General features: G+C 48.7%; 1 protein-coding gene across 2 annotated transcripts; it reads left to right on the top strand.

The window, feature by feature from the left end:
• The first annotated feature begins 2,198 nt into the window (after positions 1–2,198).
• LOC131268984 (nuclear pore complex protein DDB_G0274915-like) lies at positions 2,199–15,888 on the top strand. 2 transcript variants are annotated; one of them, XM_058271294.1, is made up of 3 exons: positions 2,199–2,516; positions 8,113–9,528; positions 11,460–15,888. In XM_058271294.1, the coding sequence occupies exons 2-3, from the start codon at positions 8,533–8,535 to the stop codon at positions 14,202–14,204; spliced, it is 3,741 nt and encodes a 1,246-aa protein (XP_058127277.1). In that variant the 5' UTR covers positions 2,199–2,516; positions 8,113–8,532; the 3' UTR covers positions 14,205–15,888. The 2 variants fall into 2 exon arrangements, with proteins under 2 accessions (XP_058127277.1, XP_058127276.1); XM_058271293.1 differs by having other exon boundaries at positions 8,091–9,528.
• The last annotated feature ends 3,414 nt before the right edge of the window (positions 15,889–19,302 follow it).

Genomic DNA, 19,302 nt, shown 5'->3' with positions numbered 1-19,302 from the left:
ATGACGCTCCTTCCACTTTCGGGAGGTTTGGCGAATGGGACAACCCGTGTTCGCTTATCGTCCGCCCGTCGTGGGGACGGGAATGTTTGCATTTTCGCATTCAATCGGCAAACGGGGATTTTTTGGGAAGCGAAACTAATCAAACAAAGGCGCGCAAACGTAAACCACATTTTTATGCCAATGCCGCCACTGGGATGCTGGGGGGGGGGGGTGGCTTGGCTTGGCGTGGGTACGGGCGGGGATGAATGAGCGGGGTGCGAGGTAACATTTCGATAAACAAACCGAACCCGAAATGTTGTCGTCGAAAGAAAGGGAGGCTGAGGTGGGGAAAAAAATATGCTTACCAAGGGAGAAAACGCGAAACCATTACGACAGTGTTAAGCGAAAATCCCGTGTGCAGCATCTGCCCTGAAGAGGGAACAAATAGTTTAAACAATTATTTAAAAAAAGGAAAACCAGAAAAGAAGGCATCCCGTTCCGTGTTCCTTCGTTCCAATTTTTGTCTAACCCAAAAGGGCACGGCGCAAGGGTGTGTTGAGGTAGAGGATGATGGGGGGGGGGGGGGGGGGGGGGTATTGGGGGGTTTGGGGGTTGTATGTATGCTGACTGATTTGTGCGGTGACGACAAATTCGATTGGCAGCTAACGACGCCACCCGCCACCCCTAACGCCCTCCCGCCCTCCCGCCCTCGCTGTCCAACAGCTCGGTGGAGAAAAAAAACGCACTCACCCAGCAAATGAGTCACTTCTCGGGCAAACGGAAAAGGAGATGGATACCACGAGTCGCGCCAGCTCGGCAGCTGCGGGCAAAGACCAATCGAGCATTCCGAAAGAAAAAAAACGCAGTTTCGGCACACAAGTACGTTGCGCCACATTGTGTACCACAAGCTGGCAAGCAGAGCATGAAACGATGCCTCTAAAGTGGTTCCAGCAATAAATTTCCGCTGAATCGCGGGCGCGAGGTTTTGATTCCGCGTCTCGGAATTTGTCCTTTTTAATTTTGAGAGCGTGTAAATTCATCTTTGGCCGCGGCGACGTTAAAAAAAATCACGAAAACGCAACGACAGCGAAGCAGAAGGGGGGAAATAAAGAACTGATCGAGAAAGAGGGAGAGAGCGATATGGAGAAAGGATGGAGCAGTGGCATACCACATAACAGCATATGCTGCTGTCGCTATGCTATTTGCCATGTACACATGCACATCTCCAGCTATAGGGGAGCGGACTCGTATTACACCCTTTAGCGTGTTCGATAGCGGTTCCTTTAACCAGTTTAACGGGGTTTTAAAACTGTTCTATGGCTCCTGCAGTTTCATTAGCGGTTTGTTAAACCTGTGTATCGTTTCGTTGAATATGTCTAACATGTTGTCAAAGCCGCGGTGAGTTATGATCCCGATGCGACAGCACGGAAGGTTTGTCGAGTCCTCAGCGAACAAGTAGAAACATCGAACCGACATTAACGCTGGATAAATGATAGACGTTGAAAGATCAGCAGATAACATTAATTTGACAAACGTTTCGCAATAGAAAGTCAGAAAGGCAGAGTCCTTAGCACAGAAAGTGTGTCACACTTACAGAAAAATGAGCATATAGCCTTAGTAGCTAGTCGTACTATTATTAGAGGTTTATATCACCAGCCAAGTAATGCTTGCAAAGGCCCAGGAAGCAACAAATTATAACAACACTATTTCGCAACTTTTTCAAGAAAAACATTTACGTCCAGTGTCAAGGATGGTGGGAAAAACATACTTCCAACTAGCTTTTCTAAAAGCATGAAAAATCAGATGATCAGGACAGAAGCACAGAAGGCGCCTAACTATGTTGGTACAGTAGGAACTTAATGTGTTCCTGGACTTTTTTAATGTTGATTTTAAACCATGTAAAAATACCTAGGCAACATAAACTAAAAGTAATTAGTGTGAGAACTAAAAGTAATAGTGTTTTAATAAAAACGATAAACTGGTTTAAAACCCGCTGCTAACATTGAACGATCCACTAAATGGGTTTATTCCAGCAAAGGGTGTATTGTTCGTCTCGTGGTGCGGTTCACACACAGCGATGTGTGTGCGCTTCTTTCGAACTCGAATTCACGTACACACGCGCGCCGTCACGCCGGAGTCGAAGGTTGCGTGTGCGCTACACGGCCATGCTGGATGGACGGTGGTTCAGTTTACTCGCATACATCGTTCCTCGCGGTCCACGTTCAATCCCAGCCTGTCGCAGGCTGGTTCATGAACTGTCAAGCGGTGTCTTTCGGTTCGGTTCATTGATTTCAGTTCGGGAGACTTTTTCTTTTCGCCTTTTTCGCTATTTTTCTCCGTCGGCGGCTGTGTCACAGCAGCCCAAGGTTCACATGCGGTTACGGGAGCAGCGATTTCGTGCGTAAAGTGAAAATTATGTCCAACGGGGCTGCTGGTGGCCCGTGCCATCGCTCGGTGGTGTTGTGTACGGTGCACCGTGTTTAGTAACCCGCCGTCCGTGTGCAGCGTCCACCCGCACCTCGCGGGCCGACCGTGTGGTATGATTGTTTTTCTTTGCCTTTTGGTTCTTCTTCCTCTTCTTCTGTTGTCATCTTTCGTGTGACGGACGCCCGTAACGGTTGGTGTAACGCCGTGTAACCGTCATGTTTGTGAAAGAACGCTTTTATTTTGTACCTTAAAGCGAAGAACACGGGCGGCCGCCACAGTGGCAATGTTAATATGCCGTGTAACAGCTACTTTTCTTTATTCCTACCATTCACGCCGCGTGCGTTTGTGTGCCTGTGTGTGCGTACGTACGTGAGTTTGTGCCCATATTTCTATGGTATGCGCCCGAATGCTAGAGACCGTTGAGTCGTCTGGCACCGCAGAGAGTGAGGGTAGAGCATGAATGAAAAAAAAAAGAAATACATCCCAGGAATGGAGATGGAAAAAAAGAAATACATCCTCGCTGCTACCGAATGATTCGCCAATCAAAAAATTCAAATTCCTTCATTCGCCATCAAACGCAAACCGATCCCCGTGGGTCGTTGCCCATTGACCCCACTGCTGCTGCTGTTGCTGCTAGCTGCTGGCTGCAAGTTTGCCGAATGTGATCAATAGACTCTGCCCGACCCACCGTCCCTCATCTCCCTCAGCCTCCACATCCAGCAGTCGTCGCTGTGCCGTGAACGATCTTTACTTTAGCTGCACTTCTTCTGCTGCAACGGAGCACCTTTTCTCCTCGTCCACCCTTGACGGACCCACCTGCGCCTCAAAGGTCGTACAAAAGATCACCAACTCGAGCACCATGCCCCGAACATGTTCTGTCGTGAGGCTTTTTCTTAGGCGCGCGTGAGGGCGGAGGAGTTCGTAATCCGTCCCACCGAACCCCCCGGAGTCCTTGTTGAAACCACTCTCTCGAACAAAGAGAGACACAGGGGAATGGCGAGCGATGTCAGCGATGTCAGCGGCTGGTCTGCCCTGAACGAAAGGGTCTAAGGGGGCGGTCTAAGGAGGGAGCGAATATAAGAGGAACGCAAACCAAGCACAATTCCGTTGATGAAGTATTAAACTTCTCAAACCGGCAAGGCTTACACTGGCTTTTTTGCAAACGAAAAATCGCTAAATCAGCCCAATTTATCCTTCATCAAACTCGCGTCTGCTCGCTCACACACACACACACACGCGCGCAAACATACAGATCCAGAGAACGTTGGAGGAATGCGGCTGCAAAAACGCAGCATGGCGGACCCGTACCTTCTACCTTCTTATGTTTATATGTTCTTGGGAACTTGGTTGCCTTCTCCTGCTCTCTTTCTATCTTTCTCTCTCTCATTCTTGTCTCTTTCCTCCTCCGTTGCTTCGGGAGTTTCTATTTTTGCGGTATGCCAAGATGTTTACAGGTTTTGGTACAGCATCGCGATGCTGTTCTGCCTCCCTGTGCTGGTGGCCGACAAGATCACAAAGGGTGAATGAGAATTTCTCGGGAGAAGGTGCGTGTATGTGTAGGTGTACTCGAACGTACGCGAGCCCTAGCGATAAGAATGGTTTTTGTTTACGCTGCACAAAACATCTTGCAGCAACCTCCCATCTCGCAAGGGTTCGATTTGATTCCAAAAGGCGTCCGAAGGAGCCTCGAGCTGATTAAACAGAATTAAAATATAAATCTCCTTTACCCATTACGTGGTCGGAGAGGTTTATACTGTACTGGTTTTACTGCTGACGAAGCAGAGAATTCGAAAAAATCTCGATGCTTGGGAAAGACTTCCCCATGAAAGCTAGAATGCTGAGCATTGATCAATTTTTGTTAAAAAAAAAAACAAACCAATCCGGCGAATTCAAGCCCGTCAAATTGAAATATTAATAAGTTTTTCATTTGGCAAATTTATCGTAAAGAGTAATTCATAATTCTCTTTACGATAAATTCATCATGCGATAGATTTAACGGCAAAAAATGTACTGATTTAAACTAGTTAAAAGATACCCACTGCACATGAATGCATGTATCGTTGTAAAACGTATAGAGAATCAAACCAATTGACTGTTGCCATCCTCATTTGTTTTGAGATCCTCATTTGCTTTCTCTCTATTTCATTCAAATATTATGGCGTTTTCCATCGAATGGCATTTTTTAAAAACGACTTTCTGCACGCCTAGAAAATAATTTCTTCGTCCCCCAACACATTCCAAGCAATGGAACAAGTAGCACAATCGATGCAGAAAGAGAACAGGAAAACACATCTTTTTATAAATCGACTTGATGATGAGACTCCCCTACTTTGGAAAAGTAGCGCATCAAAATCGGTGCAAAACCTCAACTTTGCATACAACAACGTTACACGGAAATCCCATTGCATTATTTTACTCGCCAGAGCAACCAGCTCGGTAGCAGAAAATGCAAGGATACTTGGATAATCAAAGTACATTCCTGTTTTCCAACGATTTTGGTAGAGAAATGATATTGTTTGGAGATTTGGCACGGGCAATAAGAGATGGACGCTACCAAGTTACTAATTCGTGACCACTGTCCGGTACGAGCAGACTGTTAAATTTACAAACCCTCAAAAAATATCACTAGGTTAGTACTGCAGACTGTTTCCTCAACAGGAGTCCGTATAACTGGGGCATTACACCTAGTACGTACCAAACATCAATGTGCCAGGAAAGGGGTTGTCTCCCGAGGAACATTTGTAACTAGCTTTCCAGGAATGGCACGAGGAAGGGTCAGGATGCGGAAGTGCCTGACTGAAATGCATGCTCCCTTGCCCCCCGTGGGTGCGCACTTTTGAACGGAAGCCGTTGGATTTGAGTGATGAAGCAACCGTCCATTATCCTTAGAATATTGATCGACAGGAAGAACGCTCTCGGTATGATGACATTGTACGAGGGGTCGTTCGATGGAAAGTGGGGGGGGACGCATTTGGTAAGTCCCCGAGAGGAGGATCCTGTTTCCCTTTCGGCGTTAGGTTATTCCTGCCCTCCTGTGTGTGCTCTGTGGGATATGCATATACAGCTCGAGCTCATTGCATTGCGTTGCGTCCTGTGCCTGCCAATCGAAGTCGTGCGGATGTCGGCTTCACTTCAAACAAACCGGAACCAGAGCGGGGAGGGGAGCGTAAAATCAATTAATTACCGCAACCAGCGGCAGCTCGACCCGGCCGGAAAGGGGGCCTTTATTCTAACCGGCCGACGGTACGGGGATTGGCCGGCTCGGATTGCAGGCGCTGCAGAATGTGGATCCGTAACCCTAACTGCGCTGCGTAAGGGCAAGCCTTCCCCGAAACCAGCATAAAGACATGTTTCGGACCGAAGACTACGATGCACGCTTTGCTACGCCAAAACGGTAAGGTTCCGCATTGCAAAACACCTCAGTGTGCCAATGCCCACCGAGCAAACATCCGTCACACCGAAGTTGAAATCAATGCAAAATGTTGCCGTACATGTCCCGGTCTAGTTCCGCTGGCTTCCAGCGAAGCAGGATGCTGCCCCCGAATAGACGCACACTCGGTGCAACACAACAACAGCGCATATGCACATGATGCGCACACACATGATGAAAAATTAGAATCCCGTAAACAGTAGGAGAAGAATTGGGCTGGATTGCATGAGGGGGTGTGGATGAGGGTGAACCCAAGGTAGGGGGGGCACTTTTTTCCATCCTTTTTTGTTCGGTTGCGTTAAATCAAAACAATGTCACACGCGGCGACGAAACTCAACAAGCAAAAATGCCGCCAAAGAAACCGTTTTTTTGTTTTTGGATTTTTTATTTATTGAAATCCTGCTGGGAAAAGGGGCCACATTCGTCCGTATTGTGTGCTCTAAGGGGGCGGGGGGAGGGGGGGGGGCGCCGGAAGAGAACGTACCAACAAGAGGAAGCGAGAGAAGGAGGACGTGGCGGTGTAAAATGTGCATAACCAGTGCAGTGTTTTGAACCTAACGAATATGAACAGAGAAAAAAGGGAAAACCCGAGAGGCAAAGAAAGCCGCCGTTGGTGCATATGGAGTGTGTGCACTATGCGTGCATTTGCAACGAAAACGCAACGGTGCCGGGTTGTGCGAACGGATGAGCGAGTTCCGCTTTCATCGTCGCCCCGCGATTCGTCTCCACCCTCCGTTTCGCCACTGGAGAGAGCATCCTTATAGCTTTATCTTCAGAACGCACCAGTCCCCCGGTTGGAGAGTGAAGTTCGCGCGCCTCGGTCTCCTAATAATTGGCTTTTGATATTTTCCAGTTTGTTTTATATACCCCTCTTGTCCTGCAACCTTAACCCTGGTTCAGTAGAGTTTTCTTTTTGTTTCTTCTTGCCACTGATGTTTGCGTGGCTCTTTTATCCCCTCTCGTCTTTCGATTCCACCGACGTACAGTGCTGCACTCGAAATTTGCGTTTCAGTTTTGGTGTGCCATACGAATACTACGTCTTCTTCTTCTTCTTCTTTCGTTATGCGAATCGGGGTTTATGCTCCTACGCTAAGTCGAACAATTTGTTCCCTTACTCGTAATCAGAGGCTTACCGACTCTGTCCGAACTCCTATGAAGGGGCTCGTCCTTTACGACCGGCTATAATAGCCATATGTCCACCCGCCGTCCACGGGAGGGATAATTCCTTCCGTTGTCAGGACACAAGAACTCGTGGTCCGCTTGATTGTCTCAAACGGCACGAGATGTGCGGCAGCTAGGATTTGTCTGACCTGAGCTCGAGCTCGGCGTCACCACGCGGTCGTGCCGTAAGATAACCTTACTTTTCGCTAACTATTTCAGGAACCCCGTGCACTGCTAACGATCCGCTCTGATGCAACGCCGAATTGGAACTACGAATACTACGTCCGTCATTACTTTTTATTTTTTTTTAGAATTCCTGTTTCTTGAAGCAACGTTCTCATCCCCGTCGATGTTTGCAGTTGACGGCAAACGCGGTGTTCAACATAGGTTTCTAGTGTATAGTCCTGGGAATCTATCTATGAGATTTAGAATGTTGCGACAATAAACAAAACCACATACATCAACATCGGTAGAATTGTACAAATCCAACATTACATCAACTCGACGTTTATGATCTATGTTGAAACTTTATGAATATCCTCATTAAAAACTTCGGCACCTCATCAATCTGAATGTGAATTACAGAAGGCCTCTTCCTATTTCGCAAAAAAGTCCACTTTCAACCTAAGCTTATAGACAGCTCTATTGACAATATCTATTGACAGCTGCCAAAATTCTTTCTGAAGCCAAATCGTTGCAACTGTGTACAAAGATCGTTTTAATTTGAAGTGATTCATTGCATAAACTTGACGTGTTTTCTCTACTTCGAATCGCGGGGCCTTTTTTAGCGCTGTGCAATGTTTTCGTGTGCAGCACTGTGTAGCACAGTTCAAATGGTAAGCCGACTGCACTTTACTGCATTTGCCGCCGGTATGGAAACCGGGTGCCTTCCCCCTGGGTTTGGCAGAATTGGCAGAATTGGCTGCAGTTTGCTGATTGCGCGTACGCGTGCTACCTTCCAAGCCCGCCGCTTGCTCTTCCGCCGTCTTCGCTTGCTATATAGCTGCATAATAGACTCTTTTCGAGGTACTTATTCTCCCTCATTTCTTTTCTTTTCGGCTCGTTTCATGTCACCATCGTCACCATCGTACAGCCACCACACCTCGCTCTCGAAGCTACTACAATGACTATCGTTTCGGAAGGCTGCTGCTCCTTGCGCACTACAACAAGCAACGAAGAAAAATAAGCGAATGCAGGCAGGAGCGTGAAGATGTCGGCTGTTATGCCCGGGACCGGTTAAAGGGCGTCCCTAAGGAGGCGAATTAAGAATAAAAAAACGAATAAGCGAACGAATACAGCAACGCAGCAACAACAAAACCAGCAAACAGCTGGGAAAGGAGGGGACGACGCGCCCCTGTGCATCGCGGAAAAACCGGTGTTTGTGGGGGTGTAGAAAGGAGAGAGAGAGAGAGAGAGAAGCTATTTACATAAACAATTCCCTGGCTATTAGCGGTGGGTGGGTGGCGAGACACCGTTTTGGGGTGCTGCAGGACGAACGCACGACATTTTCGCCTGTACGATAATGTTACGTCGAAATGGAGCACCCTCCACCGGGAGGTCATATGGCCTCTCGGCAGCAGCAGCAGCAGCAGCAGCAGCACCTGCAGTGGCCGGAGCAGCAGCAGCAGCAGTGGCCGCGTCACCCGGAAGCACCCGAAAAGCAATCGTTGAAATGCATACACAATTCGTCACTACCGTCGCCAAGCGAGCGCATAACGTTTTGTTGTCCCGATGTACAAAGCAGCAGCAGCAGCACCAGTGGTGGTGTTAGTAAGCACCAGCAGCAAAGCAATAGTGGAAACAGCAGCAATAATAGACCACCGTCGTCACCATCGCCAACGACTGAGCCGAGCACGTGCTCTTCGACCTTTTCCTCGTACGCCTTACGCACGAGATCATCGAACAGGCCGGCAGCATCACTAGCGGGTCCTTGGAGCACCCAGGATCGGAGTGGATCGACCGATTCCGGCTCCGACACCGAAGCAATAATTACAAAACTCTCTGCAGAGTGCAGAACCAGAGCAAAAACAGTAGCATCAGCGGCGGGACTACCGCCTAGTTGTGTCGACGGGACGATGCAGCGCCACCGGAAGAAGGACCGCTCGGAGCGGAACGCTCCACCGACCATACAGAAGTATCTGCAGTTTGCGGGCGGGGGTTCGGCGGCCGGCGGTGTCCCAAACGCACCCGGGCTGGTGCCGGCAAACGAAAACCTCTACCAACCGTGCGGCGGCGTCAACCTTTCCACCGTCATCGATGTCGACGTTGTCGGCCTGAAGTCGGCGGTCGCTTCCTCGCCGCTGGATGAAGCGACGCGCACCGGCACGGCCGCCAAGGCGTGCTGCCGGAAGGGGAGCGATCAGCGAACCAGCAACAACTGCTACCCGGAGGACAATCCCGACAGCATCGAGCTGTACCGGGACAAACAGCAGCAGCAGCAGCTGCAGCAACAGGGAGGAATCTCACACGCACCAAACATGCGGATGGATCTGGCGGACCAATGTACCGGTATAGGTGGTCCATGTCATCAGGTGGGTCTCTCTCGATACACTCGGTAATCTGTGCTCGACTCCTCCAGGACCCCCAAACTTGTTTCTGTCAGTTTAAAAAAAGAATTTTTAGGTTAAGCATTCTTTTCTGACCACTGATGTGGTGAATATTTTGTTTACGTGACTTCTTCCCAATCGTATTGAAAACGGTTTCGTTAAATGTGTTATGTAGCAGTTGTACAACGAATGTATTTTTCATCTCTATCAAAAGGTTTCTCTTGACATCGCGTTTGCCTTTTGCTCCGTTTTCTCGAAACTATTGCAAACCCATTGCGAGCGTTGCGTTTTACGAGTGTATTCATTCTTTATAACGAATGTACATTTTATAAAGTTACACATTACGTCATCAAGGGTTGCGACATGAATGTCGTTGCATTCTTTTACAGTTGCATTGTTTTCGTTCTAAAATACGCGTCCATAAGACCGTCTTTGGCTTTGGCTCCTTAATCCGGTTTTAATGTTGTTATATCCGGATAGTTTTGTTCAAATCGTTACTAACTTTTTCGTCGTTCAATTGCTTTTTAAAACCGTAAATCTCCATTTTTTCAGATGATTTTTTTCAAGTTAAGATATTTCCTTCATTTGAGATTCAACAATTATACTGTAAGCCAGTGCGGATTTGTTGTGTCAGGCACTCAAATGTCGGACCAAAGTGCGGACATCAAGACCATTATTTGATTAATGCTACCAGATGTGCGATATGTTTTCTGTTTTTTTTTTTTCACAAATAAACCGTTTCCGTTGCCTTTCTTTTGCATATTCGTTGTCTGACAAGACGGCATACGAAACATAGTCTTTCTAGCGTTCGAATTGGAACATATAAAAAACCAGGTGTGGAGCAAAAATGAAACAAATTCAATAAATAAAACGTGTCTTCTCTTCGTTTCCTTCAGCCAGTCAGATGCATCGAGGAAAGATCAGATGCTTTTCGATGAAGCGAAACATATTTGGTCAATATTTTCTGACACCGCAAAATGCATTTCCCGCTCTCAGTGTAAACTTTACAGAGTATGAATCTTGAATCGCAACATAACTGTCCATTGTTTGTGGTTTATTTCAGCTGTCTGTATAGTTATTCGGGCAGTTAAAATACACAAATGTTGACGGCTTCTCATGCACAAAACGGAAAACGCTAGCACATTTTCTTTTCAAACCAAAATAAAGAGTAGCATTTCTTTTAAAATCAGAACAAGTTAGGACAACTTTATCATTTAAATCGAATCCACCGTGTCCAAAACATCAAACCAACTAAGTTTGCTTATTTATTATAGCTTATTTGGAAATGGCGACGATTGGTAAAAAAAACCAGATACTTTATGTTGCTTTTGAAGCATGTTACAGTATGTTTCAAATGTTTTGGAGACCCTTAACTCCCATTCGTAGCTGTAAATCAGCGAGAAGGCTATGCGCAAAGTCGCTGTTCTTTCTATCAAGACCTCCAGCGTATGGAAAAGTGTATACATAGTGTGAAATGCCTTCCGGAAGTTAAGCAACTTCACCAGAAAACGTCATAAAGAGTATGATCCAGTGGTTTGAACAACCTTTGGCTGGTCGTCAGAATATTTTTCGAAAGTACTAAAGTTATATAACTTTACAGTAAAATTTACTTCCTTAGATTAGCTTGGTTCACTTTTTTCTTATCGCCGACGAAAATTTGTCTATTGAGGGTAGCCATTTTTCCGCTTTTGTCCAAGATGTCTTGTTTACTTTTTGTATTGGACAGCGATGAGAAATCTGACAGTTTGTGTCGTTTCGGTCCTTTCAATCAAAATAGCCTCATATGTTTTTTTAATGCAAACGTGCCGAGTTCGGAAAATTTCAACTGAAATGAAGATGGAATGTTTCTGAGTGAGTGAAAGTTGCTGTCATCGATCTGCACCTTAACATGTCCATTTTGTTGTTGTCCTTTCCAGTATCGTAGCAAGTGGGCTTGTGGTGCCGCCGATGGGGGGTTTAGTGCCTTCCCGGGGGAACCTTCCTCGGAGCTGGGTAATCTTGCCAGCGGCGGTCAGCCGCCCCCCAACAACCACCACCACCAGCACCAGCACCACAACCACCGCCAGCAGCGTCTCGGGAGTGACGGCACGACGTCGTGCGCGTCCGACCCGGCGACCTCGGGCTCGTCGGGCGTCGGAAGTGCCGAGTACTCGTACGCCTACTGCGAACCGATACTACTACAGCGACCCCTGGCGGCGGCGACGGCGGATGGTTCACCAATGGCGGGGCTCTCCGGGCCACCGCCCGCGGCCTCGTCCGCGTACTGCGTGCCGGTCTATCACCACCATCAGCCGCCCGCGTTGCCCTTGCCCCTGCAGCCACCCCTGGCGCGGTCGTCGATGCGGGGTGGTGGTGTTGGTGGTGGCTTCCCGTCGGCGTCGTCGTCGTCGTCGTCGTCTAAGGTAGTTCCTTCGTACGTGGCGCGCAGTGTGGGCACCACTATGCACCATCACCATCACCACCATCATCACAACTACACGCTGCCGAACAGCGCCATCGGCAAGGGTGTAACGGCGGCGACGGCGGGGGCGGCGGCGACGACAACGACGACGACGACGGGCTCACTGCGTGCCTTATTTACCAACTTCTTCCGGAAGTCAGCGTCGTCGTCGTCGTCATCCTCATCGTCGTCGTCCGGGGCGATGCTGAACGCCGCCTTCTCCTCGACACCGCCGTTTCTCGATGCCGCCCTTGGTGCAGGAGGGGGCGGGGTGGACAACAGCATGCACCACCGTTTAGTCGGGCCTCCGCCACCACCGCCACCACCACCCGAGCGCCATTCCTTTACCACCTGCTACGGTACGAAGGAGAACATCTACGAGGATATCGGGTCGCAGTCGGCCCTCCAACAATCCTTGCCATCGGGAGCCGGTGCAGCGGCGGCGGCCTCGGCGGCGACGAACACGACGACGACCACGGTGGCGACGGCGAGCACCACACCAACACCGCCGTCCGCGAGTGTGAGCACGCCGCCACCACCGCCACCCTTGCCACCGGCTGGCAGCGCCGCCGCCAGTCCCGTCAACAACAACTCGGTGGCCGCCGAGTGGCAGCGGGTGCAGGTGCAGCACGAGCGCATCATCGGCGAGCTGAATCTGTCCGTCGAGCGGCTCATCATGCCTTCGTACGACGACGAACACTGCTGCCCGGACCAGCAGCAGCAGGCGAACCAGGAGCTGTCCTACCAAGCACCAGCACCAGTCCACCGTGTCGTTGCCAGTGGGGGGATCGGAGCCGGGGGCAGTCCGTCAAGTCCCACCGTACTGAAACGCCCTCATTTCATAACGGCACCAGCGCCACCGCCGGGCGCAGCGTCCACCTCGCTGGTGGTGGTGGAACGCCACTCGCCCACCATCTCGTACGGCAAGTCGTACGGCGACGTGGACAGCGGCATCAGTAGCAGCAGCACGAGCGGCACCAGCTACTCCAGCAGTATCCTCTACCGCAGCATCACCAACTACCACCAGCAGCCGGACGCTTCCTCGACGTCGACGTCCCAAGGTGGTGGGGGGACCCAACCCCATCGGAAGCTGCCAATGTTCGGTCTACGCACCGCTCCGCTGGGGGCACTAACACTGCCCGGCGCGCGGGTCACCACCACCACCGGTAGCCACTTTCTGCACCCGTCAACATCGTCGTCGTCGGCGACGGCGATGGCGGCTCACTCCTCCACTCACTCCGCCGGGGGGATGATGAACGTGACGAACGCACCGGATCCACCGCCACCACCGGATACGGTCGCCTCCTGCTGCTTCTTCACCGAGCATCATCGTCACCAGCAACCTGCACCTCCGGTCGGCTACCCGCCAACAACGACGCACTGGAGCACCATCGGTAGCCAAGGGGCGGGTCAGTTTGGGCCCGCATTCGGCGCACCCTCCACCCGCTCGTCCGAGCGAGGCAACGGTGGTAGCAGCGGTAATTTTTGGAATCGCTTCCGACGACTCCATGGACGGTTGACATCCACCACCTCCGGAAAGCAGCAACAACAGCAGCAACAGCAGCAGCAGCAGCAGCAGCACCAGTTGCAATATCACCATCAGCAGGAATTCGGCATGGGGGGAGGAGAGCTGGATGATTTTGGGCACCAATTTTGGCACCAGTATCCGCAGCATCCGCAAGGTCACCACCACCATCAGCACCAGTATTACCACAGCCGGCCGGTGCACGCACACCATCCGGCGATCTCACTCCAAGCGGCGCTCCAGCACCGAGACTTCCGCTACCCATCGGCATCGTCGTCCAGCACCGACGTCCAGCACCACCACCACCAACAACAGCGAGGTACCTTATCTTCGCCTTCGCCGCGTGCCGATTCCACTTTCGTCGCCGCCGGAATGTTCACCCAGCAGGAGGAAGACGATGCCCACGACGATGGCGAGCAGGAGAACCGATCGGAGCAGCAGCAGGTGGTGATGAAGGACAGCGAACAGCAGCAGCAGGCCGTGCAGGAAGCGCCAAAGCCGGAAGCACCGCGATCGCACTCACCCTCTTCGCCGTCGCCATCGTCCTCGTCGTCCGGGTCACGCTCGTCGGCATCGATCGGTTCGTCCGCCGGTTGCTCCTCCGACGACGGCACGTCACCGGCCGGCTCGTCCTCCAACTCTCCGTCGCCAGTGGCCAAAAAGGCAGCAGCTGCAGCTGCTGCTGGACACAACTAGAGAAGTTGATCCAACCAGAGCCACCAACAAACAAACCAACCAACCAACCAACCCATCCGACCAGCGCCCATAGAGTGTGTGTGTGTCTGTGTGCACCACCATTCCGTCCGTCCGTGTAGCGATCCACGAATTTTAACGCATTTTAACCATCGGTGTTGTAGAAGTGTAATTAAAAAGGGCAAACCGGAAAAAAGTAGGAAGGAATGCCAGCTTGTTTTTAAACCACACAGCATTTCTACGCCAGGGAAGGAAGCGACAGTTGCTGCCAAACGTGTGCCAACTCCGAAGCTATCGGGACAATGTTCGAACTGGAAGCACACGCACATATATATACACACACACACACATACACCGATCGTCGTGTTATTCATGGAGGATGCGTGCGCGATTGCCTTTCGAATTTTTGGTTGTACCACACTCGCGGAACAGAACAGAACGTTGTGTCCAAAACGTTCTTTGCCATTGTGGCACTTTGTTTATTTTGTTTACCGCATATAGTGTGTGTACGTGTGTGTGTGTGTGTACCGTTGACGTGGTTTTAAAAACTAGACGAAACAGGAAATAGGAATATACATGTTATAAGCGAACAAACATATTAGTGGTGTAGAAATTCAAGGAATGAAAAAGGATCAGAGAGCGAGAGAGAGAGAGAGAGAGAGAGAGAGAGAAGGCGAAAAAAAGAGAGAAGGGCAAGAAAAGAAAGTGGAGAAGAAAAAAACAAACATTTACTGTGATCTGCGCAGCGTTTTTCGAATTACACAGGATTATTATTACTTTTACAATTATAATTACGATTATAAATTAACACAATAATTATATTATATACATACATATATGAATATATATATATATACATAAGACGTAGAAGAAAATTATTAACTGGTCCCAACCTTCCACTAAAGTAGCGCAGAGTCACGGCCGTATTACGATGCGTTGTATTGAAATATGTCTATGATGTAGAGAGAGAGCTAGACAGCATTGCGCATCGATTAAATTTTTACAGGAAGCAAAAGCCCAACAATTGTTTTAGAAGAGTAAGGCTGACGAAGTAGCATAGCGTGAATTACTGCTGAGCCTATTACACGTGCAAGAACAAAACAAGAAGCAAACAAAAACGAACAAACACAAAACGCGTTATATTAGACTGAGATGAGGAAAAGGAAGTGATGGCGTGTCGATAATGGAAGGCATGTTTTTAAAACCCATTATTATTTTACTGCTTTCGTTTTCAAGAAACGTAGCATTTTCTTGTGTTTCCGGTTTGTGGATAAAGCGACCACCCAACCCACCCTGTAGCATTTTCTTCTTGTTTGGTGCTTCGGTGTTGTAGGGCTTTCGTAAGGCAGATTCAGTCCTGCGAATTGTCAAACTGCACAGCGTGCAACAAAACAACAAACACAGAGACATAACACAGCAAGAAAATATAGCCATACAGCATTTGTTCATTTTGTTTTAAGGTGTGCAAGCACGCGCCCGAGATTACATTGGAGTTATCTCGAGCGAGGCAAGCACACAGATGCATGCATGCATTTACACGAAATACTATCGATTTGTGCGTCTAGGTTTTAAGCAGGGCAGTGGGAGAGCAGAGACGCGAATCCGGCTGCCGGACATACATTTTCTAGGGATTAATGCGTGCGATATACGACTATATACGACACACAAAGGGTCGGAGAAATAAAGACAGGGGAAAACAATACACGCCGGCTTTTGAAATAGTTTATCTGCACTGTGATGACATTCTTTTTTGATTTGACATGAGTTATTTCCGAGGACTTTCGGCCCGGGACCAAAACGAAGATGTTGAAGGCTCTGGTTTTTTTCCCGCTGCTTCTGTTTCTATTCTCCAAGTAGCTGAGATAACGCGTCAGCTTATTAACTCTTAATTATCCTTTTTCGACAATCCATTGAATCTAGAAATGCAATTTTACAATAACGATCATGCGATCGTCATCTGCATTTCGACTTGACGGAGTCGAAGTAAACAAAATCATTGCAGATATACTGATACGGAGTATCAGTTATGTGTATGCATAATGATCACGTGATCGTCATCATCATCTTCATAAAATGCATACAAATATGGTACCAAGAACATAAATAAATTGATAAGAACTTGTGTTTTTACATTTCCCCGATACAGTCACGCTCAACTTATAACAGTGATAAATTAAATTTTTTTAGTTTGAACGGCCAGGCCGTATTAATGCTTCTTCAGCATTCTTGCTTGTCTTGCTCGGTTGCTCAGTGCCCGATACTTGGCCTGGCAACCGCCCTGCCGAACAAGACGTATAACATTTACTACTTAGATATACTAATTACACGAGACTACGAGCAAGGATTAACATATATTAGTAGGAATGGATAGGACGTGGGAGGCTAAGGGATATATGGGGAGGAAGAGGAGAAGGTCAGAGAGTGATTCCAAACTCCCTGGCGAAAGCGAATATGATCCATGCATACTTGTAATCTCTCTGTCCCAAGATGTCACGGATGGGGGTCACAGGGACTCTTCCTGCCGCTCGGACTGCGGCAAATAGTTCGGGTCTGGCGGCTTCAAACTCCACGACCAGAGGAGATGGTCAATGTCGTGGAATCCGTTGCCACAGCTGCATGCTTTGCTATCAGTTATTCCTATGCGCTGTAGGTGCGCATTCAACTCATAATGGTTTGACATTAGCCTCGACATCATGCGAATGAACGAGCGACCCACAGAAAAGCCTTTGAACCAGGGTCGCAGGGAAACCCGCGGTGATATCGAATATAAGAACCTGCCGAGCTCATCCGCATCCCACAAGCCCTGCCATCGTGAGAGACAGAGCTGTAGAGGGACACGGAGGAACTCGTGAGGGGGAATTGGTCTCTCGAAAAACAGGTCGGCTAAGGCCCCCTGTTTGGCCAACTCATCCGCTTTCTCGTTGCCGGTGATGCCGCAATGAGATGGGATCCATATCAGAGATACTCTGAATGATTTATCAAACAATGAGCCCAGCAATTCCAATATTTGTTTTATGAAATGATCGGGGCTCTTAGCAGCCTTCACTGACCTGAGCGCCTCCACTGCGCTGAGGCTGTCCGTAAAAACATGGTAGTGATCAGCAGGGCTCGCGCTGATAATCAACAGAGCGTAAAATATTGCGGCCAACTCTGATATGTACACTGTACAAGGTTGCCTCAGCTTAAAGAAGATTTCGGTGGAACTACTGTACACCCCGAAACCCGTGCCTTCCTCTGATGAGGAGCCATCGGTGTAGAACTGGTTGTCTAGGTGGCCATACTTTTCCATAAAAATGCTGGGAATCTGCGTCCAGCGAAGGCTTTCTGGAATAGCCTTCATTTCCTCCTTCATTGAGGAATCAGTTATAAAAGAGGAACTGAAGGACTCCGGGAGACTGGCACGATATTGGCACAATTGACTAGGGGTTACCTGTAGGGATAAGTAGTCATGAAAAGTTTTTGTTATCCTACATTTTGAGCGCATCTCTAGCAGCCGGCTAAAGTTGTCAATCACTAACGGATTCGATACTGAGGCACGGATGAGAAGGCGAAGCGAAAGTTGCTCGAAGCGAAGTTTAAGCGGCATCACTCCTGACATCACTTCTAGGGACATGGTATGAGTGGATTTCATAGCCCCTAGTGCAAGTCTAAGACATCTGTACTGGATCCTTTCTAGTCTGATCAAATGCGTCTTGGCCGCCCAGTGGAAGCATATGCTCCCATATTCCAAGACGGACAGTACAGTTGTCTTATATAATCTCAGGAGATCTTGTGGGTGTGCCCCCCACCAGAACCCCGAGATCGTTCGAAGGAAGTTGATCCTTTTAGCGCATTTTTGAGCGAGGTAGTCTATGTGGCTTCTCCACATATTCTTTCTATCAAACCACACACCTAGGTATTTAAACGTGCTGGAGATTTTGATATTTGAGCCATAGATATGGACATCAAATTGGGGATTTACTAGGTTCTTTCGCCTATTTTCCGCCGTGTTGTAGTGAAAAGAAAAAATAACCATCTCCGTTTTCTGAGTAGAGAACTCAATACCTAGGTTGTCAGCCCACGTGACAAGATTATCCATCGTGGTTTGCAAAGGGCGTTGTAATCCGATGATGCTGTTGCTTGTGACTGAAACAACACCGTCGTCCGCTAGTTGTCTAAGGGTACAATTTGGCGCCAGGCATGAGTCAATATCACTCACGTAAAAATTGTACAATAACGGGCTCAAACAGGACCCTTGCGGAAGTCCAAAGTAGCTGGTCAAGCGCACTTTAGTCTGACCATGTTCGAAATTCATTACCTTTTCCGAAAGAAGATTGAAAAGAAGGTTGTTTAACCGCGGTCCCAATCCCGCGTTTTCTAACTTTTCACACAGTATATTTACACATACTGCGTCAAAAGCGCCCTTGATATCTAAGAAGATTGAGGCCATCATTTCGCCTCGAGAATGAGCCAACTCAATCTCAGTCACAAGAAGAGCTAAGCAGTCATTAGAGCCCTTGCTTTTGCGAAAGCCGAATTGGGTTTCGGACAGGAGGTTGTTTGTTTCTAACCAACTATCCAAGCGGCGTAGAATCATCCTTTCGAGCAATTTTCGCAGGCAGGACATCATCGAAATTGGGCGATATGAGTCGTGCCTTGATGCAGGTTTGCCGTTTTTCAACGCAGAAATTACTTTCACTTCTCTCCATTCAGGAGGGACGATGTTGTGCTCAAACATGTTATTGAATAAACACAACAGTCGTTTCCGCACCACGTCTGGTAGATTGAGAATCAATTTATTTCCAATCTGGTCCATTCCCGGCGAGGAATTTTTGCCTGAATAAAGAGCTAGTGAGAGTTCAGACATTGTGAATGGTGCATCCATGTTAGGATCACTGCCAGGTGCGCATTGGAGAAAATTTGGCACAGGAACGAAGTCAGGACAAACCTTGCGTGCAAAAGGCTCCAGCCAGTCCGTATCAAGTCTTTCGCTCTCATTAGTGGCGCTTCTATTTCGCATCCTTCTTGCCATGCCCCAAAGCGAGCTAAGAGAGGTGGAAGGAGTTAAGTTACTGACGTATCTCCGCCACCCACCTCTCTTTTATAACAGTGATAGGAAGCA

Source organism: Anopheles coustani, chromosome X (genome assembly GCF_943734705.1).
Source record: "Anopheles coustani chromosome X, idAnoCousDA_361_x.2, whole genome shotgun sequence".
Classification (NCBI taxonomy): Eukaryota; Metazoa; Arthropoda; class Insecta; order Diptera; family Culicidae; genus Anopheles; species Anopheles coustani.
Note: the sequence above shows the minus strand (reverse complement) of the source record. Positions and strands in the feature narration are given on the sequence as shown.